At 38.7% G+C, this 19992-nt stretch overlaps 1 protein-coding gene across 1 annotated transcript; it reads left to right on the forward strand.

Moving 5' to 3' along the window:
• The first annotated feature begins 612 nt into the window (after nucleotides 1-612).
• LOC139695185 (alpha-aspartyl dipeptidase) lies at nucleotides 613-8543 on the forward strand. Its single transcript, XM_071593856.1, has 6 exons — nucleotides 613-841; nucleotides 924-1015; nucleotides 1094-1248; nucleotides 1402-1575; nucleotides 1900-2042; nucleotides 8123-8543. Exons 1-6 carry the CDS (start codon nucleotides 741-743, stop codon nucleotides 8187-8189), a joined length of 732 nt encoding a protein of 243 aa, XP_071449957.1. The 5' UTR covers nucleotides 613-740; the 3' UTR covers nucleotides 8190-8543.
• Nucleotides 8544-19992: the final 11449 nt, after the last annotated feature.

Raw genomic sequence — 19992 nt, forward strand, 5'->3', positions numbered from 1 at the left:
CTTTTTCAAGAAAACATTATGAAAATATAGGAACTTTGCATTGTGAGAAGCCACATACTTTTTGTTAATTCCTAGTGTGTGTGTGTGTGTGTATATATATATATATATATATATATATATATATATAAACCATAAACACAGTAATCAACCGGAAGGTCGGTTTAGTAGGTGATGGTAGAGTTCACCCAGAACTAAGCCCTATACGGCGTGTGAAATTCACATCAGGGTGTGTGTGTATATATATATATATATATATATATATATATACATATACATATATATACACACACACACATATATATATATATACATACATATATATACATATATATATATATATATATATATATATATATATATATATATATATATATATATATATATATATATATATATATATATATATTTATATTTATGTGTGTGGGTGTGTGTGTGTATATATACTTGTATATGTATGTATATATATTTCTGTATATATATATATGTGTATTTTTTATATAAATTGGCGACTGAGGTTGGTGTCGGTCTGTTGCTAAGAGCTGTATTGAAATTTAGCGCCGTTACAAATGCGCTTACCGTTCTTCAAACATTTGCGCGGAGGAAAGTTTCATCTTTTGTAATCTATGATAATGATATTACTTCACGTGATTCCGCGCTGAGATCCTCACAATCGGTGTACTTACTTTGTTAGAACTGTATGAAAATTTTTACACAATATTTCACATTAATGCAACATAATAATGGCTGGTAAACGGAAGTTATTGCTTTTATCTACGTCTACAGTTTATGGGTCCGAGTATTTACAATATGCCAAGGCTGAAATTGATTCCTTCTTTAAAAGGTTCCGTAATATTAATCATTAGTCAGTAAATTAAAAAAATCCTCATTCAATTGCTATAACTAACAATAAGACATTTTTCTAGGAATAACGTTGCGAAGATATTATTTATTCCCTTTGCGCTCATAAATCATGACGAGTACGCCAATGAAGTTAAAACTGCCATGGGTCAATGGGGTGAGTAATATTCCTATAAGGTGAAAATTACCCTTGTGGGAGTTGCAAAATTAAATGATTCCTCAATGATGTTTGCAGGATATGAAGTTAGAAGTATTCACGAATCGACGAGTTACGAAGAAGAGATTCAAAATGCTCAGGCGTTTTTTATAGGTGGAGGGAATACATTTTTATTATTGAAAACTTTGTATGATCATCGTTTGATCGAACCGCTGCGAAAAAGGGTTCTTACCGTGAGTAGCGGCTAATTTGAATTTAGTCACTGTGGACGATACCCTTTTCAGGAGTAATTCTTTGTCTCTCACACGGTGTGGAAAATGATTCTGTAATCCGTGGTCCCCCCCCCGTCCTTGACAGTTGTGTAAGTATTTATCCTCATTTTGAAGGACGGCGTTCCATACATGGGAAGCAGCGCAGGAACAAACGTCGCCACAGTAAGCATTTGCACGACTAATGACATGCCCATTGTCCACGTACCCAGTTTAAGTGCATTGGCATTTGTTCCATTCAACGTGAATCCACATTACATGGATCCAACACCCGGCTCAAAACATATGGGGGTAAGTTGTTGCAAACGGACCCTGATGGTGTCAATATACTTGGATCTGGGGTTAGTACACTTTTTTTGTAGATCTGGGTTAAAAGGTGAATTATTACTGAACGACAGTCTAATCAAGGCCGTAACTCACCTCATTTTGTGCTGACTTGATTTTGTGCCATTCTACTTCCTCGTGGAATTCATATGTATAAAAATGTAGAATCAGAACAACATTTGGCATTTATAAATTATTAAGAAAAAATGGCATTTAATATTGTCTACAGTACATACAAATACTGTAGATTATGTTGTAATTTCAAGTGTGTATCTTTTTAATATTTCTTAGGAAACTCGAGAAACTCGCATAAATCAGTATCATGTAATCCCTGGTATGCCTCCTGTTGTTGGATTAAGGGAAGGGAGTATTTTGGAGGTTGATGGCGACAATTTAAAGCTTTTGAAGGAGATTCCTGCCCGTTTATTTTTAGCGTGAGTAACATTAATTATAATATCATTGATTTCTTCGAATATAACTATGTTGTGAGCCCATGACCCAAATGGAAAATGAAAACAACGCAAATGGTTGGGATTTAGATCATCTAATTTGACAGTTTGGGTGGAACTTATCCCAATTGCCTTTAGAGTGACCCCATTAATTTAAAATGGAAAGGGGGGGTGGGAAATTGAAGGTGGCTGTGGGAGGGAAAGGGTAAGGGAAAAGGCGGTTTTGCCGTGGTTATGACATGTCAAGGTGGTGGGAAGGAGGGGCATGGGAAAGGTTGATTTTAGTATTTTCCCATCCAAGGTTCATTTCGTCTTCCCTTTCCGCACCCAAACCTATCATCCCTTAAGTAATAGTTTGCCCTGCTTTCCATCCTCTCATTGATGATCCTGAGAACCACTTCAGCTGCATGTGAAATCAAGCAAATTGTTCTTTAGTCCTCGCATATCGCTGCCTTGGCCTTTTTTGAAATGGGAACAAACACATCTGTTGAAATCTTTTGGCAAATCTCCTCCTTTATAAATGCAAAGAATTGGTCCATAAAAACTCCTCCCACATTTTCCTTCCGAAGTTTTTACGAGTATTTTCTTAATATCTTTACTTAACGTTCCTGTAATTAACTCCCTCATCCTTGTGAAAGCCTCTTTCCCTAGCGCAATTCTTCTCCTTACGTCCCTACTACTTTGACCGTGTTGGTCCAAAACACTTCTGAGATACGTAAACTGTTCTACCTGCTCTAGTTTTTGCCCTCCTATTTTAATGTTTAGCTTGGCCTTTTTCTTTCTGGAAAATCGCATAACCTTTGTTTTATTAATACTGATTTTCATCCCATATCTGTCCCACTGAATTTCCAATGCCCTAAGCAATGCCTGCAACCCCTTGGCTGACTGACAAACTGAAGCTTGTTGATCAGCACACCTGACTAATTTTACGAATCTCCGCCCACTTTCATTCCTACCTCCAGTTCTTCCCATGCCTCTTTGATCATTTCCTCTGCATACAGGTTGAACAGCAACGGTGATAATTGGCAACCCTGCCTTACACCTCTTCCTAACACTGCCCATCCTGACTCCCCGTTTCCCACTCGCAACTGTGCAGTCTGAGACGTGTACAGGTTGCAGATTAGCCTCCTTTCCCTCCAATTTATTCCTATTTTCTGCAATATACTCATTATTTTTTCCCAATATAATCAATCAAATGCTTTTTCGAAATCTACAAAACAGGCAAATACCTCCTGGTTGTATTCTATATTCCTCTCGATTAATAATCTCATTACTGCAATGGCATCACTAGTATCTCTCCCCTTCGTAACCCCAAACTGTACATCCCCTAAGTAATCATTTGCCCTACCCGCTATCCTTTTATTGATGATCCTGAGAACAACTTTAGCTGAGTGGGATATCAAACTTATTGTCCTGTAGTCCTCACATGATGTAGCCTTTACCTTTTTCGGAATAGGAACTAAAACTGATCTCACCAAGTCTTCTGGCCAGATTCCCTCCTCATAAATACTACGGATCAGCCCATATAGCCTCTTCCTCCCACATTTTCCCAAGCATTTCAAAAGTTCCACGGGAATGTTATCTACCCCCACGGCCTTATTTAGTTTCATCTCCCTTAATGCCCTTTCTATCTCATTGTCTAGTATGCCTGGACCTAAGCTATCTTCCTCTACGTCATGTTCCTTTTCAATGTCTAACTTTGTTGGTCTAAGCTCTTTACTATACAGGTCTTCTACATATTCCTTCCATCTCTCTTGGATCTTTCCTGCGTCAACTATTACCTTACCGGCCTTATCTCTAACTGCTATCGTTGATCTCCCTTTCTTACTTCCCGATAAAGATTTAACTATGCTGTAAAGCGCACCGATTTCCCCCTTCCTCTGCAGACTTTCCATATCCTCGCACTGCGTCTTCCACCATGCTTCTTTTGTTTTATTTGTTGCCCGCCTCAATTTATTGTTTAATTCTTTGTACTTCATTTTGCCTAATTCTGTATTTACATTCTTCCATTTTCGCCGCTCATCCATCATTGTAATCATCTCATCCATGATCCATGGTTTACGAGTCCTTTTAGCGTTAACAGTTCCAATAGTGTTTTTGCTGCTTTAGACAGCCCTTTCTTGAAACTTTCCCATTTTTCTTCGATAGTACTTAGCCCTTTGCTATCCTCCATAATTTCCTCTTCAGCCTGTTGGTACTCCTTCCGTTTTAATCCATTTAATGCTTCTACATTCCATTTTCTAACTCGCCGTCCCTGCCTTATCTTTTTGGAACGGACGCTACATTTCATAACAACTAAATTGTGGTCAGAGTCCGCATCCACTCCCGGGAAGCTGTGCGAATTGATCACACTGTTCCCAAACCTGTGTCTAACCAGAATATAATCTAGCTGGTACCTCTCTGAGTCACCTGGCATTTTCCATGTATACCTGTGTCTTTTGTGGTGTCTAAACCAAGTGTTGGTGATGACTAGCCCCTGTCTCCTGCAGAACTCAACTGCTTTCTCTCTCTCAACTGCTTTCGCTATGGTTGCTCGGTTGCATGTATACCTGAATTATAACCAAGTTCGTCGGTTCGGCTTTTATCTCTACTAGTAATAATCTATCCGTTACCTGCTCTATGTTGACTACGCTTCGTCCTACCTCTTCATTTAATACTATGGCAACCCCTCGTTGGCTCTCGTCCCCGCCGCTGTATATTATTCTATACTGATCACTCCAGTTATCCCCACTATCCTTCCATCTCACCTCGCATAGACCTATAATATCTATTTTTCCCCTTCCCATCTCTCGCTTAATATTCTTTAGTTTCCCTGTCCTCATCATTGTCCTAACATTCCTTGTTCCTATTCTAACTAATGTGGTCTTCTTCTCCTCCTACGTCTTCTCTCCTACTGCTGCTGGTTTTCCCTTGCAAGGGTTTCGTGGGATGACGACTGCAGAAGCCTTGCCTCCCCCGCTGCCGGACACGACACACGGCCAATTGGGTTGAGCCCCGTACTTGCCAGGACTCATATTCTCTGTGGACTCCATCATTAAGTCTTGGGAATGATAATTGAGGTTGTTTCCCGTTTCCTTCCCCAATAGTATTTTTAACATGACATCATCACTCAATGACCACCCCATTGGGGTCAGACGCCTTTGCAGCCGCCTCGCTGAGGAACAGATGCTGCGTGGTCTACCTTTCGTCTGGCTCCTAACCTTTGACATATCTGACATGGGTGACCCTACCAGGAGCAATTATCATTACTCCTGGCAGCACAGCTCTAGGGGTCATTGGAATGCACAAGCCCTTCCACCACGTCAAGGTAGTAGTCCATGGGAGGGTGATTACAGATATGTTACGAATTATGATCACGTGAGAGATTTTGTGACATTGCGAGGGCCTGACAGAAAAAGCCATGGAATATGTGAATAACTTATAAGCGATAGAAAGCTTGCAACACCCTCCATTGTTGTGTGGTTATTATTTGCTGTCTTGTTGGAACCATAACCACTGATCACATTGTTATCACTTCCACTGCATCGTAACCGCAGCGTCAGGCCCCACGCAGTGGCGGCTGCACAAGGCCCCGCTCACCAGTAAGGCTGCCTCTGATCCTAAACCTTACATCATATTCTCTTCCCTTCTCAAAGCTTTCTGGACTAATATCTTTACCATTCCTTTACTTCTTCCTTCTATCTCTCTTGGATCTGCTCTGATTCAATTGATATATTTCCTGGTTTATCTTTGATTTGTTTCCATGGATTTTTCCATCTTACTTCCTGAGATTGCTTTCCCTCCTGTACTGAGCACCAATTTGACCTTTCCTTTTGAAGCTTACCCTATCCTCACCTTTGTCTACCACCATGCTCTAATTGTATCCTCCCTCAGTTTATTATTTAACTCTTTATAACTTACCTAACTCTATTGTTACATATTTCCATTTCTTCACATGTCTATATATCTAATAAACTCTCCCATAATCAATAGTCTATCGTAAGTACAGTTCCTATAGTTTCATTTGCAGCTTTTGCTATCCCTTTTGTGATATCATCCCATTTTTCCTCTATAGTACCCAATCTTTGTCCTTACTCAATATCCTGTACTGCCAGCTGATACTCATTTCTTGTCATTTCAGTTGTTGCTTCTGCATTGCATTTCCTAAACTATCTTCTCTGCTTTCTCTTTTAGATTCTTTGGATTCTACACTTAATTTTTACTTAATAGTGATTTGAATCAAGCTCTGTTTCTGGGAAACAGAGCAAATTGATCATGCTCTTAATAAATCTGAGCCTAACCATAATACTAGTGTTAGTCTAACTGATATCTCTCTGAATCACCTGGTATTTTCCATGTATACCTATGCCTATTTTGGTCTTCAAACCAAGTGTCTGCTGTGATAAAACTTTGTCTCCTGAAATAATCTATTGCTTTCTCCCCCTAGTAATACCTTTTTCCTAAACTTTTCTTTCCCTGCCTTACTTCCATTTCTTCCTATGACCACCAATGGATTTCAACCCCAATAACTATCATATGTTTCCTTTGATTACCTCTACTTTATCATAGTCCTTGTTGACTTCTTCCACTAATGATTTCTTGCTGGCATGCAAGCATTATAGCAACAAAGTTTGTTGTTAATTTTATATTTTACTTCTACTAATATTTTCTATTCTAAACTTTTACTTCTACTAATATTCTATCGGTCAGTTGCTCTGTGGTTACTTTGCTTCTTCCAAACTTTTTGTTAAATATTGTGGTCCTCTTGCTGGCCCTCTTCCCTCTCACTGTGTATTATTCTATAACTATCACTTTGGTAATCCCCACCATACTTCCATATCTCACTTCACACAGCCCTTAAATCTCTAATTTCCTCTCTAAGTAGTATTTACTAATTGCCCTGTCCTCAATATCATCCTAATATTCCAAGTCCCTCGCTAGTTCGCTACTCGTATTTTGTGCATTACTATCCCTTTCGCTTCTGCTTTACGCGGATTTCGTGAGATGACTACCTCTCCCACTACTGGGCATGACACATGGCTGATTGGGCCAAGTTCCATTAGTTATCAAGACTCATTGTCTCTATAGTGCCCACCATAACATTCTTGACATAAGTAGCCTGTCTACCATACCAAGGTTTTCGGAGATGCCAAAGTAGTAACTTTTAATGGAGGCTGCTAATGCACATTACAATGCAGAAAATTTCGAAAATTATTCACCCAGACCGGGTTTCAAACCTTGTCAAGGCGAATGATTTTGGCACTTTGAAACTGTTGCATTGTATTGTGCATCTGCGCATGACCCCAATAAAAGTTGCTGTTGTGGCATATTCTGCTGTTTCTTAGAATTAATCAATGTCAATTTGTCAAAGAATTTGCCCTAGTGGTTCAAGTTGGCTTTAACCTTATGGACTGTGGCACAATGCGCACGACTGCGAATACCTGTGACATATGTATGGTATTTTGTCGTAACATCTTGTTCTTCTAAAACCCCCGAATTTCTGAGTGTAAGAAGACACGGCAGTAGCTAAACTGTCGAAAGCACTTGGGTGGACATTGAGAGATCTGGGTTCATATCCCAGCCAAGGCAAATAGTTTTTACCCTTTGGTATTGTTGCAAAGGATTAAGTACTTTTGAAGACTTGGGCATCTGCCAGGTTTTGTTGTTATTATGTTAGTTAGAAAAAAAATCCTACAGATTTAAGAAAATTTAATTTACCATTTGTAATTAATAGTCTACTTGGTGATAAATTGGTTTCGTTCAACACGTAAGAATATTTGTTGATAAACTTTATAAACATAAGATGAAATCAGTTGTGTTCATTCAGTCATGTGGTTTTGTGCTGGGTTAATGAAGAGTTTTTTTTGAGTAACTGGCCATTAATTACTGAACAATGAAATGGTCATTTAATTCAGGATTAGATTGGTGCACTCTGCTGTTTCTTGCTGAATTAGCATGATTGATCAAAGCCATTATATTGTCACTCTAGTTTTAACAAGTATAAAAATTTTAATTTATCATTGTTAATTCATGTAAAAAAATACTGCCATATATTTACGGTGATTTTGAATGTTTTTTATTTTTAGGGGAGAGAAACCTAAAGAATATCCAGGCAACAGTGACCTAAGCTTCCTTCTGAACAGGACAGGCTAATGGTGAAAACCAGAAATTTACTCCAGGATGGGTAATTGAAAATATTTAATGCTGTCTTTAATTGACAAAGTTTGTGCATGTTTAGTATCAGAATTTATTTCTATAATGGATATTCTCATTAAAAAATTAGAGCTTTTTGAGACTGATTTTATTGGAGTGGTGATTTAATTGAAAAAAGTAAGCAGTATTGGTGATATTTTATATTGATATGTCTATATGTTAAGAATTGGTATACTCCCTTGTAAAGGTAAAATAATGTACGCTTTTATCTCATATGTATATCCACATGTAGTGGTTATTTCCATCAAATAAGGACATTGCATTCTGATTAAATTTTCCTGTGGGATTTGAAAATGGCCCATTTCATTTGTCAAAATGGAAAGTAAGTCTCATTACACCTAAGAGATCACTGATGTATGGAAAGCCTTAGAAATGGACATTCTACTGGATTTTATACCATGGTCATGAGCATTTATAATAATCATATAATTTAATTGAAAACTGAGGGACATTTAAAAAAAAATGTTTTGAGGCTGAAAGAAAAAAATGTCACACGCAGTACAAGTAGATTTCAACGTTTTAGCTCAATCAATTTACTCATCAACAATGCTATTATCAGTATTATTGGTACTGCTAATTTTATTACAGACAGTTCATCCACGTATAGCAGCGACAATTCATCATACTCATACAGCAGAATTTCTATAGTTGTCAATGCCATTGTTTAGAAGAATTTATCCTATGTTTCAGGATGACTTTCATTGGTATTATTGCAACAAGTGCTCTCAAAGTCTACTTGAAATATTTTGTTTTGACTGGTGGTATTAGAATCCATTTAATGGTTGCTTGGGGGCTTGAAGAGAGGTATTATCTGAGCTGTCAATTTTAACATCATTTCATGATAGTGATGTAGCTAACAGTCATCATACAACTTTTGCTAACCTCCGCAGAATTTGGATGGGAATTATATTTCCCTTTGTGGCGTACGGACATAATAAATTTACCCTTGAAGTCTCACTTAGCCGAGGCTATGAGTCATCTGTGGAACGTGATTATTCTACACAACTGAGGGCAGGACCAATAACTACAACAGTCATAAGGCCTGCCGCTAGTTAATGCGCTTTAGAGTTTATTACTATTTAATATTATGTACTTCTGTCTGAGGATAATAAGAGTCAGGTGTGGTATTGATGGTTTTATTAAATTTTTGTCTCATAATGGTTACTTGGAAATATTACTTATTCTAATTAAATGAAGAATACAATGTATCTTTCCACTGTCCTTTATTCATGTACAACCGGTTTCAACGCTCAAGCATCATCATCAGGTACAAATTAATCAAGTCGCAGTCCATGTATATACCATACATTGTATTCTTCATTTAATTAAAATGAATTTCGACAAGGTTGAGCCGGGAACAATTGAATTACTTAGTCTGTCGTTAATTTCTTTATTGTGTGCCATTATTGATATTGGTATCAATCCAAAGGTTGGTTTAATAGATGGAGGTAGAGCTTATGTCATGCTAAACCGTTCCGCACCATATCAGTGCAAAAACTCAAACATCAGGGTGGTGGGATGATTTCCTTTTCCTCTGCCCCCTGTGGTTTCCAAGGAAGTACTGTTACTGGCAAATAACACTTATTGGGTGAAGTTAAGGTTGTCCATAGGCACTGGAATTTAAACCTGGGCCCTCCAGTCAATGTTATAGCATTTTCCAGTCTATCACTTTGTCTTTAGAGAATAATCTAGGTGATGAATGTTTTCTATCTTAGTGCATGGTAAATTAAGGCAAGCAGCTTCACTTTAATTCTTTATGTATGTATCAACTCCAAAACCGCAGTAGTTAACCTGAACGTGGGTTTGATAGGTGAGGGTAGTGCTCACCTAGTACTAAGTCCATTATCATATTAAATTCACACATTAGGGTAATGGGGTTAGTTCCTTTCCCTGAGCATTGGTTTCCCAGGGAGGTCTGGTACTTGAAAAATCACACAGCTTGTGTGAAACTGGGAGTGCCATGGAGAGATGTGCCTTGGAATTGAACCGAGGCCTCTGGTCAGTAGTCCAATGCTCTACCCCCAGGACTACCACATTGCCTTAAGTATATACATATGGACTCATAAATATGGTATCCACAAATTTACACCGTGTATATACTGGGTGTGGTACTTAAATCCTGACAAGCACACATTTCTGTGTCAGGTGTGCGAAACCTTCTCCAGGCTTCTCCGAAGCATTATACTTGGCCACAATATCGTAAACAGTTTATGAGAGGTTCTAGAAGAATCGAACTAATTCTAAATCTAACACCCAGTGTGAACACTTTCGATAATAGCGGCTCTTCGATTGTACTCAGCACTTGTCTGTAACATCTCGGCCATTTTTTGGTCATGATTGTTTACCAGATGCCCATAGCTTTCAAGAATGCCAATCGCCACCTCCTGTGGAACTGTGATATGGCACAAAATTCAAATTGAAATGTGTGCAGATTTAAGCACCGCACCCTGTATATATAAGGAGCAGTCAAATCATAACCTAACACTTGTCATAACACACAGTCCATGCAGAAGGTGGCAACACTGTTGTTGCATATAGATAATGACATCACTGGTAGGAGAATTGCATGGTGACAACTCACAGGGGCATGTGGGTTATGTCCTTGGCGGTGCATGGTGTAGTGTGTTTGTCCATTAGGTTTTCATTTGACTGCCCCTCATAGATTTCTATATTCTGAATTGAATGTTTTAAATCAACAAGATAATTATTTGAAGTTTTTGTCAATATCTTGAAAGGCTAATGGGGTTCATCTATAGAATAATATCCTCAATTTTGCATAGTTAAAGCTCTTAATTACAAAATAAATTTTACAGTGTACAGTGAGAGTAAACCAAAATTTATTGTCCATACTAAAAAGAAAGACTCGTACTTTTCCACAGATTTTATTATACGGTACAACGCGTTTCACCGACTTGCGGCATCATCAGGTACAAATTTGCAAAACAGACAGAGTAAGAATATTCACCCTCAGGACAGAGTGGAGGCGGGGAGGGTTGGAAGGACCTGAGAGGGGTGGGGGCTCGCAGGTGCGTTGATGGATTGTTATGACCATTTCAAGGCTAGTTTCTTGGAGAGGAGTGGGGAGGGGTATGGGAACAATTGCTCATTACAAAGTGTCGTGTTGGGGTTTACCTAGTGCCTTCTTATCTCTAATTGCTCGAGAGCGTCCATTTTTAATCCTTTTGGGAGTGTGTGTAATATTTCTGGGACAAAGTTACTGCTGTGGTCGAATTCTAGTAAATGCTTGGCGAAGAGAGAGTTGTTATTCTGATTTTTGTGACACCTTGGGTGTTCCTTGACTCGTAACTTGATATTCCTGCCGGTCTGACCGACATAAACGCTGTTGCAATCCTCGCATTTCAGTTTATAAATGCCTGATTTGAGAAGGCTATCCTGGGTGTCTCTTCCATTGGCTAGAAGTTTGGAGAGGGTTATGGGTGGGTAGAAGGCTGCTTTGAGTGAGGTGGGTAGGCAGTTGGAAATCCTATATGAAAGATCTCCCAGAAATGGGATCGAGCACCACTTAAAATCTTTAGATACTGCGGGCTGTGATACGGAAATGCTTTTTATGGCCATTGCTTTTTGTTTTTTCCGTAGTAATGTGTCAACTAGTTTGGGGTTGAAACCATTGTTGGTAGATATATTAGTGAAATTCACGAGTTCAATGTTGAAGTTTATGGGGGAAAGGGGGATGTGTAGGAGGCGGTGGATCATGGAGTGGAGGGCTGGGTGTTTGTGAGAAAAGTGGTGTGCGGAATCATTAGAAATTATGTGGTCTGTATAAGTGGGTTTCCTATGAATTGCAAATTCGTGTCTATTATCCCTAATTGTGATTGTCAAGTCGAGGAAGTTGATGGTGCCGTTGACGTCTTTTTCCTTGGAGAAGGAGATATTCTTATTTTAGGAAGGTAGAGGATAATGTTTGACAATAATTAATTATTATAACCACAAACTGGGCGTATTGATTGACTGCTGCTATGATAGGAATAGAAACCCCTTTCATACAGTATTTTTTTTTTTTTTTTAAGTAATCTACCGGTTAAGGTAGGTTTTTGGACTGACACAACTACCAAACAAATATTTTATTACTCCTAACAAAACACAAAATCAATCATCCTACTCTATATCAGGTCCCTCTTCATCTCTGAGTACTTCCTTCCTCCCTTCATCCCGTCCAACAACCCTATCCTGTTCCTTCCCTTTCCCCTTTTGCCCAACATTCTACCCTCTATCACAGTCTTCAACATCCCACTGCCGGTCAACACCCCCTTCATCCACTTTTCCTGCCTCCATAGGATTGCTCCCAACAAACCCCTCTCTTTGCCCACCATACCAAGTACTTCCTCATTTGTTTTCTTCTCTGTCCATTTCACCTTCTCCATTCTTCTCCACACCCACATTTCAAAAGCCTCCAATCTACGTCTATCCTCCTGCTTCAATGACCACGTTTCCGCTCCGTACATAGCTACGCTCCATATCAAAGTTTTTACGAGTCTTTTCTTAACATCCTTACTCAAAGTCCCCGTCATCAACTCCCTCCTCCTCGTGAAAGCCTCTTTGCCTAGCGCAATTCTTCTCCTTACGTCCCTACTACTTTGACCGTGTTGGTCCAAAACACTACCGAGATACGTAAACTGTTCTACCTGCTCTAGCTTTTGCCCTCCTATTTTAATGTTAAGCTTGGCCTTTTTCTTTCTAGAAAATCGCATAACCTTTGTTTTATTAATATTGATTCTCATCCCATACCTGTCGCACTGAATTTCCAATTCACTAAGCAATGCTTGCAGCCCCTTGGCTGACTGACAAACTAAAGCTTGGTCATCAGCAAACCTAACTGATTTTACGACTTCCCCGCCCACTTTCATTCCTACCTCGAGTTCTTCCCATGCCTCTTTGATCATTTCTTCTGCGTACAGGTTGAACAGCAACGGTGATAATGGGCAACCCTGCCTTACACCCCTTCCTAACACTGCCCATCCTGACTCCCCGTTTCTCACCCTCACCTGGGCAGTCTGAGACATGTACAGGTTGCGGATTAGCCTCCTTTCCCTCCAATCTATTCCTATTTTCTGCAATTTACTCATTAGTTTTTCCCAATTTACTCTATCAAACGCTTTTTCAAAATCTACGAAACAGGCAAATACCTCCTGGTTGTGTTCTATATTCCTCTCGATTAATAATCTCATTACTGCAATGGCATCACGCGTACCTCTCCCCTTCCTAAACCCAAACTGATCATCCCCTAAGTAATCATTTGCCCTACTCTCTATCCTTTTGTTTATGATCCTGAGAACAACCTTAGCTGCGTGGGATATCAAACTAATTGTCCTATAGTCCTCACATGACGTGGCCTTTACCTTTTTCGGAATAGGAACTAAAACTGATCTCACAAAGTCTTCCGGCCAGATTCCCTCCTCATAAATACTACGGATCAGCCCATATAGCCTCTTCCTCCCACATTTTCCCAAGCATTTCAAAAGTTCCACGGGAATGTTATCTACCCCCACGGCCTTATTTAGTTTCATCTCCCTTAATGCCCTTTCTATCTCATTGTCTAGTATGCCTGGACCTAAGCTATCTTCCTCTACGTCATGTTCCTTTTCAATGTCTAACTTTGTTGGTCTAAGCTCTTTACTATACAGGTCTTCTACATATTCCTTCCATCTCTCTTGGATCTTTCCTGCGTCAACTATTACCTTACCGGCCTTATCTCTAACTGCTATCGTTGATCTCCCTTTCTTACTTCCCGATAAAGATTTAACTATGCTGTAAAGCGCACCGATTTCCCCCTTCCTCTGCAGACTTTCCATATTCTCGCACTGCGTCTTCCACCATGCTTCCTTTGCTTTATTTGTGGCCCGCCTCAATTTATTGTTCAATTCTTTGTACTTCATTTTGCCTAATTCTGTATTTATATTCTTCCATTTTCGCCGCTCATCCATTTTTGTAATCATCTCATCCGTGATCCATGGTTTACGAGTCCTTTTAGCGTTAACGGTTCCAATAGTGTCTTTTGCCGCTTTAGACAACCCTTTTTTGATACATTCCCATTTTTCTTCAATAGTACTTAGCTCTTTACCGTCCTCCATGATTTTCTCTATCGCCTGCCTTGATCATTTCCCATTTTTCTTCGATAGTAATAAGCCCTTTACCATCCTCCATGATTTTCTCTACCGCCTGTTTGTATTCCTTCCTTTTCAACCCATTTAATGCTTCTACATTCCATTTTCTAACTCGCCGCCCCTGCCTTATCTTTTTGAAACGTACGCTACATTTCATAACAACTAAATTGTGGTCTGAGTCCGCATCCGCTCCCGGAAAGCTGTGGGAATTTATCACACTATTCCTAAACCTGTGTCTAACCAGGATATAATCTAGCTGATATCTTCCTGAGTCACCTGGCATTTTCCATGTATACCTGCGTCTTTTGTGGTGTCTAAACCAAGTGTTGGTGATGACTAACCCCTGTCTCCTGCAGAACTCAACTGCTTTCTCCCCGCGGTCATTCCTCGTGCCCAAACCGTAGTCGCCCACCTCATCACCATCTCTTCCTTCGCCTACCGTCGCATTCCAATCCCCCATCACTATCAAATGTTTCCCTGCAGGAACACACGCGATCATGTCCTCTAACTGATCGTATATCTTATCGACCTCTTCTTCCTTATGGTTGCTCGGTGGCATGTATACCTGAATAATAACTTAGTTCGTCGGTTCTGCTTTTATCTCCACTAGTAGTATTCTATCCGTTACCTGCTCTATGTTGACTACGCTTCTTCCTACCTCTTCATTTAATAGTATGGCAACCCCTCGTTGGCTCTCGTCCCCACCGCTGTATATTATTCTATACTTATCACTCCAGTAATCCCCGCTATCTTTCCATCTCACCTAGCATAGACCTAAAATATCTATATTTCCCCTTTCCATCTCTCGCTTAACATTCTCCAATTTCCCTGTCCTCATCATTGTCCTAACATTCCACGTTCCTATTCTAACTAATTTGGTCTTCTTCTCCTGCGTCTTCTGTCCTGCTGCTGCTGGTTTTCCCTTGCAAGGGTTTCGTGGGATGACGACCGCGGAAGCCTTGCCTCCCCCGCTGCCGGGCACGACACACGGCCGATTGGGCCGAGCCCCGTGGTTGCCAGGACTCAAAATATCTCTATTGTCCATCACATTGTTCTTGGGAATGATAATTGAGGTGGTTTCCCGTTGCCTTCCTCAATAGTGTTTTTAACGTGACACCATCACTTACTGGCCGCCCCACTGGGGTCAGACGCCATTGCAGCCGCCTCACTGAGGAACAGACGCTGCGTGGACTACCTTTCGTCTGGCTCCTAACCTTCGACCTATCTGGCATGGGTGACCCTACCAGGAGCAATTTTTATTTCTCCCGCCAGTACAGCTCTAGGGGTCATCGGAACGCACAAGCCCTTCCACCACGTCAAGGTTGTAGTCGGGGGAGGGTCATACAGTATATATAAATGAAATATATTCAATGAAAAATTAAAGGATCGACAATAAAAAACTAATCTAGGGTTGTTTTTAATCCTGTGGAATACATAAGAGAGAGAAGCTATGCAGAAATGAAGATTACCTCCGGACCGTATGGAAAACTGTTAAAAACCATCAATTAATATGTAACACCCTTATCATTCAAGTTTTTGGAAACACTCATCTCAAGAGGAAAGAAGATAATTATTACCATCCCAGGTATGACTGCCATCATTTTTAGTGGTTTTAAGAAGATATTTCAATAGTATGTCTCTTTTCTCTTGGCTTAGATAATCACTTCTTGCATCAATGTGCAGAAGTACTTTCCCACCTAATTTTCTAAGCAATGGAACTCGAGGAGTTATTTAGTACATGGCAAGGTTAATAGGCAATAAAACCGTTACTGCTCAAGGATTTGTATTTTTCCAATATGAAATCACACTAACGGCTCAAACTTAAGAAGATATTAGTAATGCTTGCATCACTCTCATTGTGACTTGATTTCATTGTCATGATGAATCATCCTTCTAGTCAAAACTACAATTAGAGCCTGCACTTCTTCAATTTATATTTTGCTGGCTATTTTCCAATTGGTATGTTCTTTACCTCTCTAACATAAACAAATTGCTCATGTGTTGTAGCTGCTGGCATATTATTCCAAAACTTTACTGTAGAATTAATTTAAAATACATTTTTTCCAAACAGTAGTTTCTCCCAGCAATTTATTTATTTCCATCATGGCACTTGGGTCTTTTCTCTTGAATAGAACCTCTATTTATTTATGAAAGATATGGTGCTTGCCCAGCTTACCTGTTGAGTGATATCCTCTCAGGTTAGTGTCTTAATTGCTAAAACTGGCCCAATCATCTTCAGAACTTCTGCTATTTTAGAACCCCTGAGAATGATGAGTCCGTTTTCGAAATGCTGGCAGCAATGGAGTCAATAACCTGGTGGAAGACTCGGGAGGATTTCACTCAAAATATAGATTTGGTTACAAATTCTCCCAATTGTATCACCAATAACCATACCAACTTCTATGGCATTCCAGATGGTGTGTTTCAGGATGGCATTTTCTATACACAATACCTCCAAGCTCATTCAATTATACTGCACTCAATGCTATTATACAGTATTAATTACAGTAATATATTACCTGATGACTCTTAAAACTACAATTGCACCAAAATGTTAAATTATGCTTAATCAAGCAAGTTTTTAAACTTTTATCAATACTAGCGTATGTGCCACTTCCAAGGTTGTTCAGAGCCAATTAATGCCATAACTATAGTAGGTTTATATTAAATATAACCATCAAAAAAATAAATAGTGGAATGATTGCACTAGCAAGAATTCAGTGTATTTTCAAATGGGAGACCACCCTAAGACCTATTAATTTCCTCAAATTCTAACCATTAAAAATTTAGTATTTATGATGGCTTAAAAAAAGATCATTACATGGTATTACCCCACAGACATTTTTATCTGGTATACCTTGCAGCATCAGTTAAAATTCAGGCTTTACAATTAATCAAGCTGGGCTAATGAGAAATTCTAAAGAAATGTATTAGTGGTTTAACTTTGACAGCAACCCTATGAATGAATTAGACTTTAGAATTTTAAGGACATCTAACCAATTATTGAAGCAAATATGACTTCAATGCATACACGGGAGCACTCCTGAATGTTTTCCAATGTTAAATTCATCAATTAATTTGCCATGTATGTCATAGTTGTGAAGTCTGGTTTTTCCCAGGATTGATTTATGATTTTCTTATACTGCGGTTAGATTAAAATGGTCACAAGAATACTTGAAATTATCATCAGTGATGCTTTTACTGTAATAAAATGTTTTCATATGCAAAATTCATTATTATAACCATTGGCAACATTACTTGTTAAGATGCCTGTAGTTCTATTTATTTTTCAAAAGTCTTTCCTTTATTTTGAACAAATAATGCAGGTAAAAAAATGGGTTCAGTTATTGTAAAATTTGATTTTGCACACAGCTCAAGTGGTTCTCTGGATCATAAACTAAAGGATGGACAGCAGGGCGAATATTTACTTAGAAGATGACCAATATGGGTTCAGGAAGGGGAGAAGCATGCCTGATGCCATTGCAGTAATGCGATCACTAAATTGAGAGGCATGTAGAATACAATCAGGATGTATTTGCCTGTTCCGTAGATTTCAAAAAGGCATTCGATAGAGTGAATTGGGAAAAACTAATGCCTATATTGCAGAAAACAGAAAGAGATTGGAAGGACAGGAGGCTAATTTGCAACCTGTACATTTATCAGACTGCTCAGGTGCAAGTGGGGAACGGAGAGTCTGGATGGGCAGTGTTAAGAAGAGGTGTAAGGCAGGGCTGCCCATTATCACCGTTGCTGTTCAGCCTTCCCTAGAGGAAATGATTAAGGAGGCATGGGAAGAACTGGAGACAGGCATTAAAGTTGGCAGGGAATTCGTAAAATCAGTTAGATTTGATGATGACCAAGCTCTAGTTTTTTAGTCAACCAAGGGGCTGCAAGTATCGCTTAGTGAATAGGAAATTCAGTGCGATAGATATGGGATGATAATCAATATAAATAAAACCAAGGGTATATGATTTTCCAAAATGACAAAGGCTAAGCTTAACATTAAAATAGGAAGGTAAAAACTAGAGCAGGTGGAACAATTTTAGTGCATCGGAAGTATTTAGGACCAAAATGGTCAAAGTAGTTAAGTCATAAGAAGAATTGCACTAGGCAAAGAAGCTTTCTCAAGGAAGACGAAATTGATGAGTGGGACATTGAGTAAGGATGTTAAGAAAGAACTTGTTAAAACTTGTTGGTACTTGAGCGTACATATGGAGCATAGCTATGTAAGGTGCTGAAATATGGGTGTGGAGAAGGTAACATGGACAGAAAGGAAGACAAATGAGGAAGTGCTGGGTGTTGGGGAGGAGAGGGGTTTGTTGGGAGAAATCCTGAGGAGGTATGGAAAAATGGATGAAAAGCATATTGTTTGCCAGTGGAATGTTGATGATTGAGGGGAGAATGTTCGGCGAACGAGGAAGGGGCAGATATAGAATGAGGATTTTGGAAAGAATGAAGAGAGGAAGGTAGTATATGGAAATGAAGAGAGACTTGTTCTAGAGTAGGATTCTGGGTTGCATTTTGTTAGAAGGGATGAGATAAGTTGTAGTTTAGTCCATCCAAACCTAAATTAACCAGTAGATTAACTAAAAAAATTGTCAAATTTTAAGTGAGATTTGCAAGAGTGAATGTGATTTGTTTTGTTAATGATACTTACCATGGTCTATCTTACATCCGAAAGCTGGATGTATGGATTGCATATGTTTTTTAGACATTTTGGTTAAAAAGGGATATTCATTGTTTGCCTCAATGAATTAAATGCATCTAACTGTAACAATAATATTATTAATTCAATAAAACATGTTGCATGCTCCATATTCTTCTTTTTATGCTCCATTCTAACAGGTACATCAACAATAAATAGCACGCTAGCAAAAATACACTAATTTCATTGCCAACTTCAGAGCCGATAACAAAATGACATAATTTCACTTAAGTAAATTATCTAGAAAAACACTCATGGGATATACACTTTTAAATTCATGCACCTAATAACAGTCATGAGCTATTATTTATTGCAATTTATATATCACAAAAATAGTGGCAATTAGTCTATGGAAATTTTATTATGAAAACATGAGCATTTGTAGTAAGTAAGTTATATTGATTGAAAGACTTTTTCAACTAGGCTAGAGGCACCATTTTCAATATGCCATCTAAGATTCACCCACTTTTGAGTCCATATGCACATAACCACAAAGAATATGCAGGCAATGCATATGGCTTTGATACACTATTAGTGCATACTTGGAAGTGGTGACAATAGCCTTTGTCTCAATTTATGTAAATAAGTTTTAGCTCTTTATTTAAATTTCAACAAGAAACGACAATTATAGCATTTGATAAATAAAAATCCCAAGAATTATGCTCAAATCAAAATACTGAATATATAATCACTATAAAAATCACCTCTCTATGAGAGACATGATTTCATATTCAAAATAAATAATAGTGGAGTTCAAATAAATTGGCATGTTATTTTCATCTATGCCCAATATTGAAAAAGATACCAGCCATATGGAATATTTATCAATTTATTTGCAACTTTAATATATATTTTAATTGATATTTATGCATTATAGATTTGGTTACAAATTCTCCCAATTGTATCACCAATAACC

Source organism: Hetaerina americana, unplaced genomic scaffold (genome assembly GCF_022747635.1).
Source record: "Hetaerina americana unplaced genomic scaffold, ioHetAmer1.1.p SCAF_6, whole genome shotgun sequence".
In the NCBI taxonomy this organism is placed as follows: domain Eukaryota; kingdom Metazoa; phylum Arthropoda; class Insecta; order Odonata; family Calopterygidae; genus Hetaerina; species Hetaerina americana.

Bases quoted from the DNA above. Each gene is read 5' to 3' on its own strand.
- LOC139695185 (XM_071593856.1), top strand. From the start codon at position 741: ATGGCTGGTAAACGGAAGTTATTGCTTTTATCTACGTCTACAGTTTAT. The intron at 1,016-1,093 runs GTGAGTAATATT...TGATGTTTGCAG, and splicing joins AACTGCCATGGGTCAATGGG to GATATGAAGTTAGAAGTATT. The intron at 2,043-8,122 runs GTGAGTAACATT...TTTTATTTTTAG, and splicing joins CCTGCCCGTTTATTTTTAGC to GGGAGAGAAACCTAAAGAAT.